This window comes from Diuraphis noxia, unplaced genomic scaffold (genome assembly GCF_037042655.1).
Source record: "Diuraphis noxia isolate RWA-SAM2 unplaced genomic scaffold, SU_Dnox_SAM2 contig0002, whole genome shotgun sequence".
Taxonomy (NCBI): Eukaryota; Metazoa; Arthropoda; class Insecta; order Hemiptera; family Aphididae; genus Diuraphis; species Diuraphis noxia.
In genome coordinates, this window is record NW_028301712.1 from 12878805 (window position 1) to 12893182 (window position 14378).

Below are 14378 nucleotides of genomic sequence, written 5' to 3' on the forward strand. Positions count from 1 at the left end.
CGGAATACCTCGAAATTCCCGCCAAAAAACGTTGCGCACAACAAGTGAACGCCGAAACCGTACGCACGCGCATCAAAGACGCGGCCGTCAGTGGTGCGCACGCGCGTCCGGCACGTCGTATAATAGGCTACGCGAAATCCCGGCGATCGGTTTTCGTCGGCCATCTTTCGAAAACCGTTTTTTTCTCCTTTTTTCGGTTAATTTTTTTGTAATTCTTATTTTCATTACGATGTCCGTCTCGTGACGAGCTGCGGTCCTCTGTCTTCAACTGAGCGTTTTTCCGTTGATCCGGCCGTTCGCGCGTCTTCAGTTTCGCTGCTTCTGCGTTTGCATTGGAAGAGAAAAAAGATTCGTCGTAAGTAAACTAGCGTCAATCGGCCGTTTTGGAGGGAGGAAAGGTAAAAAAAAACATAAAATAATTAAACCGTTCGCCGGTTAACGCGTAGTGCCGTAGTGGCGTAGTCACTAGTCTGCCGATTACCCTTGGTAGCGCGTACGGTCTCAATAATTGTTTCAAATATTTCGTCCGTTCTTTGTCGGATCTTGGATTTCGGTTTATCGCGAGCTGACATTATAGACGTAGGCAGCCACAGCCGCCGGTCAATATCGTTGTCAACCCCAATACTCCAATCAGTGAAACAATACGCCGATAGGTAAATGTGGCAAATTAGAACGGTTTTAATTACAATGATAATAATTTTGACAACCATAACACTTCCGTTGTTTACTAACAGCTAATCACGCGTCGGCGGCGTCTAGACGACGACGGACAACCGTTTAGACCGTTATCTGGCGGCACCGCCGATCCGACTACTCGACGCACATTTTGATGTCGTCAACTTGGCCGTTTTTTTCGATCGATTGCTAGGGAGCCGATTTTTCATTTACATAATATATCGGTTAAATTGTTTTTGTGTTTCCAGAGATCTTATGATTTTCTTCATCCGTCTTTGTTTACTATTTGTTTCTTTCGTACAATCGATATTTTTTATAGGTGTTTTATGATATTATGTGATTATCTAGTCATCTACCTATCATTATACCGTTTTAGCAGGTTAACATTCACTGAAAATATAGGAAATCTGTATGCCCTTTTAATAGTATTTGATTTTGTTTCTTTAAATAAAATAGATTTTATTTATTTGTTTGTCTTCATTTCTCAGAACAGTCATATTTGTTTGCCAACCATTTAACTGTCGCCGGTATGGCGTCTGTAGAAAATGGAACGCCGCCTGCGGCTCCCAAATCAAAGAAGACCGCTGTCGAAGAAATCTATCAAAAGAAATCTCAACTTGAACACATATTGCTTAGACCTGATACATATATTGGTAAGTATTTTTAGTTTCAATATGTGTACTTGTATTATGTTAATTAAGTTTTAAGTAGTTATTAATCAAATGTTGTTGTTTAGGCTCTGTCGAACCTGTCACAGAGTCTATGTGGGTCTATGATTCTGAAGAAGATTCTATGGTTCAAAGAGAAATTACTTATGTACCTGGACTTTACAAAATTTTTGATGAAATATTGGTGAATGCTGCCGATAATAAACAGAGAGATCCGAGTATGGATACAATTAAAATTGAGATTAATAAGTAAGTGAAATCTCACTAGAAGTGAACAATTGTGTTATATTCAACTGATATAAAATTTACTGGTTTACACGTTTTAATTCATACATATTAATACTATTATACAACAGCCCTTCAAGCCTATCTCCACATTAAAAGTAACATTTTATATTTTATGCTACTCACAATATTAAAGTAGCATATAACATTCATTATTTATCTTTTGTATGAAGTGATTTTAATTTGAATCTTTTTATTTTACTTTTAAATGAATTAATTTTATTTAAAATACATATTGGATTAAAACAATTTAAATCTATAATGTTAATCAGTGTGTTCTAAAATAACCTTATTTTCGTAAGGGAAGCAATTTTTTCTAACAATCAAAACTTAGTAGATATTGACTTTTTGATAGCATTTGGCTTATTATACTTCTTAAAATTATAAAGAAATATTAATTATTCTTTATTTTTATAAAGGTAACAATTAGGCCAGACGTCACTAATTAATATTTTTGAAGACCTATATTATAAATCTGAAAATGATTTGCGTACCATCAAAATTGCTAATATTGGTTAAAATTAAAAACCAATGAAAAAAAGGTTATAAATTACAACACTAATACGTTTTGTATTATATTTTTCTTTTCTTTTTTTTTGTCTGCGGGATGGAATAAAAATCATCTGACTCCTATTTGGTGACCCTTGAATTAGTCAGTTTTATTATAAGTTATAATTTAACAGATAAATTTTATATTTACAAATATTTAAAAAAAATTGGTTAGTGTTATTTATTATTGAGCAATTATTAATTAATATAGATGTATATAATGAAAAATGTTTAATTAAATTTAAAGTTATTGAGTCAATTTTTTTTAGGGATGAAAACATAATATCAGTTTGGAACAATGGTAAAGGTATTCCTGTTGTTGAACATAAAGATGAAAAAATGTATGTACCTACAATGATTTTTGGACATCTTTTAACTAGTTCTAATTATAATGATGAGGAAGCAAAAGTTACTGGAGGAAGAAATGGATTTGGTGCCAAGCTCTGTAATATATTCAGTAACAAATTTACTGTCGAAACAGCTAGCCGTGAATATCGCAAAGCATTTAAACAGGTAATTATTTTGTTTTCACATTTTAAGTATGTTTTTATTAATTTTATATGACAACATTTAGACTTGGGCAGATAATATGGCTAAATCTTCAGATCCATCCATAAAAGAGGTGAAAACTAATGATTATACCAAAGTATCTTTTAGCCCAGATTTAGCGAAATTCCGTATGACATGCCTTGATAAAGATATTGTTGACCTAATGTCAAGGCGAGCCTATGATGTTGCTGCATCATCTCGTGGTGTAAAAGTATATTTAAATGGCAAACTTCTTCCAGTGAGTATTTTTATTTTTAATAACAAACCTCTATTGAATATTCTTTAATTACTGTTTTCAGATAAAAAGCTTTCAGGATTATGTGAATTTGTATATCAAAGGAAAAGAAGATGAAATAGGAAATCCTTTAAAATTAGTGTATGAAAATGCAGGACAACGGTGGGAAATTGCAGTTACTATGTCAGATAGTGGTTTTAAACAAGTATCATTTGTGAATAGTATTGCTACAACCAAAGTAAATTCTAAAAAGTTAAATTATATATATATTTAAATTGTGTTAATTATGGCATTAAATTATTTTGCAGGGTGGTAGGCATGTAGATTATATTACTGATATGATTGTTAAACAACTAGTGGACATAGTAAAAAAACGTAATAAGGGTGGTATGGATTTGAAGAATCATCAAGTTAAAAATCATCTGTGGGTGTTTGTGAATTGTCTTATTGTTAATCCTACATTTGACTCTCAAACCAAAGAGCATATGACATTGCAAGTGAAGAATTTTGGATCAAAATGCACATTAAGTGAGAAGTTTATTACAGGTGTAAGTTTCATACAATATTAATCTCGTACTGTAACTACTGTTATTATTATATTAATTATAATATAATACTATTTATTTTTAAGATCTGATATCAGGATTAAAATTAATTATTTTGTATTATAGGTATCCAAATGTGGTATTGTTGAAGCAGTACTAAGTTGGGCTAAATTTAAAGCTCAAACTCAACTACAGAAGCAAAGTGGTAAAAAACAAAGTAAACTCAAAGGAGTGCCTAAACTTGAAGATGCTAACGATGCTGGTACCAGAAATTCAATAGATTGTACATTGATATTAACTGAAGGAGATTCAGCTAAATCATTGGCAGTTTCTGGATTAGGTGTGGTTGGTCGTGATAAATATGGAGTATTTCCTCTCAGAGGTAAATTGTTAAATGTTCGCGAAGCTTCTCACAAACAAGTAAGATTTTACCATATAAATACATTTCATCACTATGTATTTTTATATTTTTAATAAAACATTTTAGATCATGGATAATGCAGAAATAAGCAACATTGTTAAAATTGTTGGATTGCAATACAAGAAAAAGTATGAGACAATGGAAGATTTAAAGTCTTTGAGATATGGAAGATTAATGATAATGACTGATCAAGATCAGGTAAAAATCATTTAATTTTAAATAAGGCATTTATACAAACATAAATACTAGTGTGACTATTAAGTAACTGTGTTAATATTAAATTAATTTGTAATAATTAAATAGCAATTATGGTTTTTAGGACGGTTCTCATATTAAAGGATTGATAATTAACTTTATTCATCATAATTGGCCAACATTGTTGAAATTACCGTTTTTAGAAGAGTTTATTACTCCTATTGTAAAAGCCACTAAAGGAAAAGAAGAAACATCATTTTATTCATTACCTGAATTTGAAGAATGGAAAGATACTACAAGAAACTGGAATAAATACAAGATAAAGTACTACAAAGGTTTGGGTACCTCAACTTCTAAAGAGGCTAAAGAATATTTTCAAAATATGAAACGCCATAGAATATTGTTTAAGTATGAAGATGCTGGTGATGATGAACATATTGAAATGGTATTTAAAATTAATTCAAGTATCTATAGTTTGTTTTATTAAATATAATTATTTTTAGGCTTTTAGCAAAAAAATGGTTGATTCTCGTAAAGAATGGTTAACCAATTGGATGGTTGAAAGTAAAAGACGTAAAGAAGCTGGTTTAGCAGAAGAATATTTATATGAAAAGAACACCAGGACTGTTACTTATAAAGATTTTGTGAATAAAGAATTAGTTTTATTCAGTAACATGGACAATGAACGATCTATAGCATCTGTTGTTGATGGATTAAAACCTGGATCTCGAAAAGTAAATAATTTTTATTTTATACATAGATTAATAATGCACAACTACTAAATGGTGTAAAATTTGTGAATTTTTATAGGTCTTGTTTACTTGTATTAAACGGAATGATAAACGTGAAATTAAAGTAGCTCAATTAGCTGGTTCTGTAGCTGAGCATTCTGCATATCATCACGGCGAAGTGTCTTTGATGTCAACAATTGTGAATTTAGCACAAAATTATGTAGGAAGTAACAACATAAATTTGCTACAACCCATAGGTCAATTTGGTACTAGACTTCAAGGTGGAAAAGATGCAGCTAGTCCTAGATATATTTTCACAATGCTCAGGTAATTATTTTTATTCTTATTATTTTTTTTTAAGATACTAAAGTTTAATGTATTAAATTTTAGTCCCTTGACCCGATTGATCTTTCATCCCCACGATGATCCATTATTAACATATCTTCGTGATGACAACCAAAAAATTGAACCTGTATGGTACATGCCAATTATTCCTATGGTTTTGGTAAATGGTGCAGAAGGTATAGGAACTGGGTGGATGACCAAGATACCGAATCACAATCCAAGAGAAGTTATTAGTAACCTTAAACGAATGTTAAGAGGTGAAGAACCTTTACCAATGGTAATTTAAAACCAAACATAATTTCTATATTTTATTTTGAGTAAATTTATATAATTTGTATTAATTGCAGAAACCTTGGTACAAAAACTTTGCTGGACATATTGAAAAACTTTCTGAGCAAAAATTTATTAGTAGTGGTGAAGTGGGTATAATTGGACACAATAGAGTAGAAATTACAGAGCTTCCTGTTGGGGTTTGGACTCAAAATTATAAAGAGAGTGTGTTGGAACCTATGCTTACCGATACTGAAAAGTCTCCTGCTGTTATAACGTGAGTGGAAACAGAATATTTTCAGTTTAAAATTTTTAGGTCTAAATATATTTTGTTTTATTTTTCTCGAATTTAGTGATTATAAAGAATACAATACTGATACTACAATCAAATTTGTTATAACAATGACTCCAGAAAAACTTCAAAAAGCAGAAAACGAGGGTATCCATAAATTTTTCAAGTTACATTCGTCTATTGGTTTAACTTCTATGGTAAAATTTAAAAATATATATATGATTAATGATTATAGTTTAAATGTTTATAATTATTATTCAATATTTTTATGTTCAGTGTGCATTTGATAAAGATTGTGTCTTGAAAAAATATGAAGCTACTCAGCAAATATTACGTGAATTTTATGCTGTTCGATTGGACTTTTATGGTAAACGTAAGGCCTATTTGGAAGGCATGTTAGGTGCTGAAGCTGCTAAATTAACCAACCAAGCTAGGTAAGTAAACAAAAAAAAAAAAAAAAAATGATTTTTTAGAATATTTTTTGTCTATGACCTAATCTAAGATTTGAAACTTTTTTGTCTTTGTTTTTATATAGTAAAAGTGCTGGCATTATTAAATTTTTTTGAAAAGTTGTTTTAGAGAAATTTTAGTAATTCGTTTTTGTAGAGAAATTTGCAGTATTGGAATATTAGATTCTGAATCGAAAAATGAATTTACTGGTTTTTTTTTATGTCATCTTTGTTATTATTTTTTTCTTAATCATTATTTTGGGAATGATTTCTGGTAACATAATTGGATGATCTAGTTGATACTTTAGGGTGTAAAAATGTCTTAGTACTTTTCAAACCAATATAGTTAATCAGAAATATTTACGATGAATAAACTTCAATAAATTGTTGTTATTTTTGTGTGATTCAAATGTAAATAAATGTAAATACCTACTACAGTTTTAATTTTGATTCCTTGATTGTTGTTTATCAGTTTGAAGTTTAAATTTTTCTAACTGTTTTTTCATACTTCAGTTTTAGGAGAATAATCTATATCATATTTTGAATAGGTTGTTTTAAAATATCTTTCTAAATTATCTTTTTTTTTTTTTTGGATAGTGTTTTTTGATATATCAATCAATGCACATTCTACATTGTAAAAAAATCTATTTCTCTTAATTTCTTTTTAATAATGATACAATTTTTTGGTTTTGTATGCGGTCCATACACTCTTAATTATAAATCTTAAATTTTAAACAACTTAAATACATTTTTATAAATTTAATAAAATAGAAACCAAATTAAGTCAGTGAAATTGCAGTACTGAAATAGAAATGGCTGCACGAACCAGGGCCAGTTATAGGCGTAGGTGACGTAGGCACAAGCCTATGGCGACAAAATTTATATTTCTATAATATATGAAAAATTATAATAAAACAAGAAGCGGCGATTTTTATTTTTGCCTACATTTAAAAGTTTGCACCATCCTGGCATGAACGATAAACATTTAACATACAAAACCTGAATAACAATCTCTGAAATCAAACTAACTATAGTACGCATCACGAAAACGTGCGTATGACCACCGCGAGACCAGTGGCAATTTCTCGTTGGTGGTGGCCAAACCGTTTTGTGCCAAATATAAAATTTAAAATTCGTATTTTTATATTAATAAATAATTATGTGTATGTATTTAATGATATTATAAAAAAAATTACAATTTACTGTACACAATAAAAACGTGAGTTAATTAAAAACAATAGAAATAGTTATGTAGTGATCACGTCGCCTACAGGTATCAGTAGTCAAGGATGATGTTTGAAAGGTGACTCTTGAGTTAATTTAAACCACGTGGAATTCTTCTTAGTTAAATTATTTGATTATTTATTTTGACAAAAGTACAAACATATATATTTATTTAAAACATGAAAGCTGAATTTATTTAAATATTTAAGTATTCTGAATAACTAGAATAAATTCGGTTTGACTCGAATATTTTCTAAGTTTAATTAATTTAAAGAACAGACTGGCGTGAAGGTGCTCTGGCTAGTCTGGTCAAGTCGCGTCTGAATACAGGCCGTTTCGTGGTCCCTTATATAGTGCTACCCTCTACTCCCCATAGTCTACTTGCTCTTGTCGCTGTTCTCACGGATGTGGTATAGTTATCTAGACTGATGGGAAATGTTACTCGCCCACATACAAGTCAAAAGGTGCATCCCGTGCAGCTGCAGACCTCGATAATTTATATTATTATTATGTAAAACTATATATTATGATATTACATTATAACATTGGTTCTTGGAACTTTTGTATTGATGTATAACCCCACACCTTGTGTACAGGGGATCAATGATCTTTTATAGTTGTATGACCACATGATTTCGTGTTTCTCTAATATTAATGATTTCCACGAAATACTGTCTCTCCTACATTTACAAAGTTCGTTGCACCCTTCCCGAGATTGGTGCGGCTGGTACCTAGTTGACTGTGAACTTTACAATGCGGGACGCTAGTCCATAGCAGTTATAATAATAATAATACTATTAATGTATTGAGGCCCACTGGTTTACAGAAAAACCGACATACGGCGCGCTGCGGTCATCCGCACGTTTTCGTGATGTGTACTGTATATATTTTGTAGTAGGTAGATAATTTATCAACCAATTCACTGCAAATTTGGTTTAAATTATTCCAATGTAACTAACTATATTGCCTTCATACTCTTGAATATGAATTCTTGACTATCTACTTTTTTCTCCGTTATTTGTTTACATGTATAAATTAACTTAATATTTTTTTTGCAAGATTCATTGTTGAAAAATGTGATGGAGATTTGCGAATTGAGAATCGTAAGAAATCTGAAATGGTCAAAGAATTGGTAAGACGGGGATATAACAGTGACCCTGTCAAAGCGTGGAAACTAATTCAAGATAGAGAATCAGTATTGGTAATTAATTTATTATTTAAATTTATGAAACAAGAAAATATAATATCATAAGTTATGTAGATTTATTCTTGTTTTTTTTCCGCTACAGTTAGATGAAGCTCAAAGAATTGCTGAAGAAACAGAAGAAGATGAAACCACTCCACCAACTAGTGCCACATCTAAAGACGATGACAATTTAGACTATGACTATTTGCTTGGTATGTCTTTCTGGCATTTAACATTGGAGAAAAAGAATGAACTTTTAAGAAAGAAAGAAGAAAAGTGTACTGAATTAGATATCTTAAAAAAGAAATCTCCTGCTGATTTATGGAATGAAGATTTAGATGCATTGACATTAAAAGTATGTGCTTTAGGCTATTAACTTTTTATATGGTTGCTCCGTAAAACTTAAGCAAACTATAATAGTGACAATAGTACCTACATATAAATATGTTCTTGTTTTGTACATTCAATAAATTATGAGTTATTATAAATTTAAAATCAATGAGTCCCAATCCCTAGTTATTACTTATTAAATATTTTAAATAGTTTATTTTGAACTTTTATTATTATTTTTATATTTTAGTTAGATGAAGTTGAAGAAAAAGAAAGACTTGATGAATTAGGTGATGATTCTGGAAAATCAAAAGGAGTTGCTAAAGGTGGTAAATTAGCACTTGGTAAAAAAAAACCACTCTTGGCTGCTGATTCATTGCCATCGCCTGCTGCAAGACGTGTCATTCCTAAAATTGATGCTGAAATGTTAAAAAAAGAAGAGAAGTTAATAGCTGCAAAAGAAAATAAAGGAAAACGTGCTGAGAAAAAGGTATGTATTCAAATAATTATCATCTTTTTGATGTTACTAAATTAAAATGTTACATAACTAATTATGTTATTAGAAAAAAGGTGAAGGGGATGAAGGAGGTGAAGATGATCCAAAACCAGAAAAGAAAGCTCCTAAAAAGAAAACGGATGGTTTAAAACAAACCAAATTAAAGTTTGAAAAAATTGACGACGATGATAATGATGGTGGTGGTATCTTATCAGATTCTCCTCCACCACCTCCTAGAACTGTTATGAAACGAAAATCTGGTAAATTATTTATACATACACACCCATATATATATTTATTTATATTTATGATAAATTCATAAATAAAACGCAATTCATTTATTTCTTTTTAAATTTAACTAGCTGTCAACATTTCGTTTAAACTTGATGATGATGATGATGATGAGGATGATGATCTAGGAAATAAATCTGACCAAAGTTTTAAGACTTCGCCAATACGTAATGCATTTTCAGATGAGTAAGTTATGGTTAAAATACAAGTATTAAATAAAAAACTACTAATTTGATTGCTATGTAGACCAATTGTCTTCATGATTGTTATGCACTAACACCATGTCCTACATGAAGAGTGTGTGAATTGCATTGTGACCACGTTTTTCCATCATAATATGATGTCGTGTCTGATCTATAGTTAATAATTATACCTTACATCAACCTTGTTTGTTAATTATACAACAAATAATGTTGATAGCATAAGAATTTATTTTTGTGCATTATTTAAATCGTCTTCAAACATTTAATTATTTGTATACCTACTTTTGAAAATTACATGAAATACAAAATGTATGCATCATTGTTTTAGACAGCTAATGTTATGAATGTTTTATTTTTACATGAATATTTTTATTGTGTCAACAGTCTCACGTTGTATTAGTTAATTTTTTACTGTTTAATTTTTTTTTTTTTTTTGTACTAAAGTTAATCTTGTCAGTACAAAAGATAAATAATTCTTCAATGCTTTTCTCAATAATTGGGAAAATGGGATATTTTATGCTAAATCAGATCTTATTTTGTTGTAATTCATACACTAATATCTGAAGGTACTCAAAATGTTCACTAAATGTTCATATTTTTTTATTTATGTTACCTAGTTAAAAAAAATTTGGTGCAATTTAAAGAAATTTAAAATTTTAATGTGTGAATTTATTTTAGGTTTTTACTATGATTATCATTAAAGAATACAATACAATGTTTTTCACAAATAGTTGATACTAAAGTCAAATGATCTGAAAAATACCTACAGGCCCCTTGCATACATTACAGTGACTTACTTAATAACTTACCTAACCTAACCTATGTTCTCACTTTTTTACAATTTTTAACACTTTTTTAAATTAAAAATATTCTTTTATTTCAAACTGATGATTTTTGTTTGTTTTATACGATTCTAATTTTAATCATATTTATTTTAGGGCTACATCAGATGATGAGTTTGTTCCAAAAAAGAAGAAAGAATCTCCTAAGAAGGCTGCTAAAAAAGCACCTGCTAAAAAGAACAATGGTACAGCTAGTACTAAATTAACAGCAGAAGATGGGCCTGTAGCAAAAAAACCTCCAGCTAAAAGAGCGCCAGCTAAAAAAGCTCCAGCTAAAAAAACTACTGTGGTTAGTATTAGTGATGAAGATGATAATTCTCCCGTAACTAAGCCTGCTAGGAAACCAAGAGCAGCTGCTTCTAAACCAAAACGTAAATACAGCTCCTCTGATTCAGATGATGTGTTCAAATCTCCATCTACTAGTAGTAAGTTCATATACTATTTTTTTTCAAGCTATTGATTTTTGCCTCATGTTTTTCCTCTGTTTAATTTAGGTAAACCTCAAAAATCTTTTGACGATCTATTTGGAGAAAATACAAAGAAGGTTATGTCTGATGATGATGATGATAGTTTTAAATTGTCTAATTCATCAGACGACGATTTTATTCCAAAATCAGGTAATTCATTTTAATGGTATTTTTTTTATATAGACAATAATATATTAGGATATCAGATAATGCCTAACCTAGATATTTGTGTTTTATATATATACATATATATTACCAAATTATGTTTTTAAAAAGATTTCATAATTTTTAAAGCCACGTTTAATATTAAGTTCTGTTCATCTTATTCAGTGTATTTATAATGAAGAAACAGCAACTGATGATATTTCCATTTTAATCTATTAATTATTATGATAGTATTTTTCTAGTTTTCTATTTTATTATCTTATATTATATTATATTATTGCAGTTTATTTAACCGAAAATTTATGTTTTTCATTATTCTGTTTCAACATTATTTTCATCAACTTCTTCTAACTTGGATTTACTCAACTCATTCCCATAGTTTTCTAACTCTTTAATTGACTTTGCTAGTTCCATATTCTGTTCTTCCATTTCCTGAATTTGACTTATCATACTATTATAGTTAGCCTTAAGCATTTTTAGTTCTTCTCTTTCCTGAACAATTTCTGTCATATGAGTGCGAATGTAATCCAATGGATCTGTTGGTCTTGTTTCTAATTGATAAAGATTTGCTAATACATTGGTCAAAGCATCAATAACACCTAAATCACTCAAATATTTTTTGAAGTCTTCGCGTTTGTTTGCTGAATTTTCTTGATTCGCCATTTTTGAAAAATTATTTTTATTTATTCAAACAATTTAACATAAAATTCTTGTCCAAGTGAAAATATTTTTATATTTATTATTTATTTCTGTCACCAAGCATTTTTTTAAATTATGATTGTTAATCTGTCTTGTTGTAATATTATATTATAGTTCTATAGTAATTAATAAACATTTGTTTTTAATAGGAACTAAAAAGAAAGCTTCGACAAGAAAACCTCCCGCAAAGAAGGTTAAAGCAAAATCTCCTTTTGATTCAGATTCTGAATAAAACCATTTATGTACTTCAATTATGCATGTTTAATTGTGAATCCTCGTTGTATCATAATTATTTTATTCTTTTCTGTTATTTTCTTGAAGAACTTATTAAATATATGTCTTTTAATAGAAGATTAATATTTAAGTACCTAATTTATGTTCAGTTTAAACTATTATTAAGAAATTTTAAAGAGCACTTGAAAATTTTCAGAGTAATGTACAAGTTTTTTTTACTTATTAATTAATTTTATATTTTTTTTTTAATGTGTATTTTTATGAAATCTTATCTTCACTTCTGAAATGGTGTAGAAAATACCAATTTAATTGTATTTTATTTTATTTTAAATAGTTTTAAAATTTTCAACAGACATTACTTATACTTTGTAGTATTTAATTATTTTTAGGTGTGATTGATGTACATTTATAATTAACATTGTATTATTATAGAATAATAATGAACAATACCTTTTTTTTATACGTTTATTTATACATTAATAAAATATTTACAAATTTGTATGAATGGTATATAAATATTATGTTATTCATTTTTAGAATTTCTGAAAATTTAAAAGTATCAGTTTTTCTAGAATTTATGACAAATCAATGCATAATACATGTTAAGGATGTCTTATGTTATTTAATGTATTAATTTACTGTATTTTAGTTTGATAAAAAATGACACATGAATAATTTCAAGTATAATTTTTTACCAAAACTGAGGTAATAAACAGCTTCTTTATTTAAATAAATTATTATTAAGTTTATATGATTAGTAATAATTATTAAAATATTACCTATTTTTATATTATACATTTGATATTATAAACATGGGTGTCAGATTATAATAATCACTACCTATTATTGGTATTGATTGACAAAAATTACTTCATTAAAATATTTACAGCTTACAAAAAACACATTACAACATTTATGTACATTTATGATTAATCAAGTGATTAGTATCTGTGTCCGTGCATGTGCCTGTCCGATTGTTTGCCAATTGAAAATCGATCGCTGTACTCGTCATGATCCGAGTGGTGCACAGCCTGTGGCGGATATTTCTCCGTCTTGTAATGTATTTCTGGTGTGGCACCAAAGCTCTTTTGCCAATGATGAGTCCAGTAGTGATTTTGCATTGCTACCTCCTTGGGTGTCTTAGCGTCCCTGCACACCGTCACACAGTAGATTAGACTGCCCATGAGTGTCAAGAAGCCGAAAATGAGGAATATTATGCCCAATACCCTGTGATCAAATAATAAAACCAAATGTATAGCAATTCAACAAAAATACGATATATATGTAGCAGGTACCTATATATTTTATTATTTAAACGCAAACTAATTTTCGCGGTGCGATGTGTATAGGTATACAGTGTTGGGTTTGGGCAACCCTTACAAATTGTTTACATTTCATGACAAAATACTAAAATTACTACCCACACAGATTAAACTCTAGTGTTTGGCCTGTTTGGGATTTTACCTCTAACGAATAATCGGAGCATAAAGTTTACTAATTTATTTTGAAATTAAAAAAAGTTAGCAAGATTTTTGACAAACTTTTTATTTTTAATAAGGTACCTATTTACGAGTATCCGCTGGGTATAGGTATGTAACTTAAAGTATATGATGGTACGACTTTCGACCGGCAACCACTGTACTGAATTATACTTGTATTTACACGAACTTGAGGTAAACGGGTAGGTGATTACTAATTAGTTGGTAACCATGTAGGTACTCACCACACGAACATCGGTTCGAAAAATTGTATAACGATGACGAAACCCAACGTGACCAATATGAGTCCCAGGTTGAGCAGCAGCATCAGGCAGCACATACCCTTGGTGTTCGGGCAAAACGGATTCGGCGCCGACATGGTCTCAATAGTGACGCCTGGTTTGCGCGTGATCTTGGACTTGACCGTCGACACTTCGGAGGGGGCAAGACCGTTGCTCCGGTACGAGTAGTGGCTGGGTGCCGGCCCTCTACTTCTGTTGCTCCTGCTGGTGTAATGAGATCCTCGACTGAAAAAAAAAAAACATACCATTCGT

At 29.9% G+C, this 14378-nt stretch overlaps 3 protein-coding genes across 6 annotated transcripts in view; 1 reads left to right on the plus strand and 2 right to left on the minus strand.

Moving 5' to 3' along the window:
• The first annotated feature begins 151 nt into the window (after window positions 1–151).
• Window positions 152–12862, plus strand: Top2 (DNA topoisomerase 2). Of its 4 annotated transcripts, none has more exons than XM_015518500.2 (24): window positions 152–398; window positions 1164–1328; window positions 1412–1592; window positions 2447–2690; window positions 2752–2964; window positions 3026–3199; window positions 3270–3509; window positions 3633–3926; window positions 3994–4125; window positions 4247–4567; window positions 4626–4856; window positions 4933–5180; window positions 5244–5475; window positions 5546–5745; window positions 5822–5957; window positions 6037–6194; window positions 8493–8634; window positions 8723–8974; window positions 9200–9439; window positions 9513–9705; window positions 9808–9922; window positions 10878–11206; window positions 11276–11398; window positions 12262–12862. In XM_015518500.2, exons 2-24 carry the CDS (start codon window positions 1205–1207, stop codon window positions 12342–12344), a joined length of 4605 nt encoding a protein of 1534 aa, XP_015373986.1. In that variant the 5' UTR covers window positions 152–398; window positions 1164–1204; the 3' UTR covers window positions 12345–12862. The 4 variants fall into 4 exon arrangements, with proteins under 4 accessions (XP_015373986.1, XP_015374004.1, XP_015373995.1 ...); XM_015518518.2 differs by having other exon boundaries at window positions 152–355; XM_015518509.2 differs by lacking the exon at window positions 152–398 and adding an exon at window positions 450–653.
• On the minus strand, window positions 11688–12115 carry LOC107168964 (c-Myc-binding protein-like). Its single transcript, XM_015518538.2, has one exon. The coding sequence runs from the start codon at window positions 12074–12076 to the stop codon at window positions 11726–11728; it is 351 nt and encodes a 116-aa protein (XP_015374024.1). The 5' UTR covers window positions 12077–12115; the 3' UTR covers window positions 11688–11725.
• LOC107168824 (uncharacterized) overlaps window positions 12577–14378 on the minus strand; it is a 29082-nt gene continuing 27280 nt past the window's right edge. Inside the window, exons 4-5 of the mRNA XM_015518359.2 lie at window positions 14070–14351; window positions 12577–13573 (exon numbers count right to left, since the gene is read on the minus strand). Coding sequence (XP_015373845.1) covers window positions 13288–13573; window positions 14070–14351 — 568 coding nt within the window. The 3' untranslated portion in view covers window positions 12577–13287. The remainder of the gene's footprint in view (window positions 13574–14069; window positions 14352–14378) is intronic.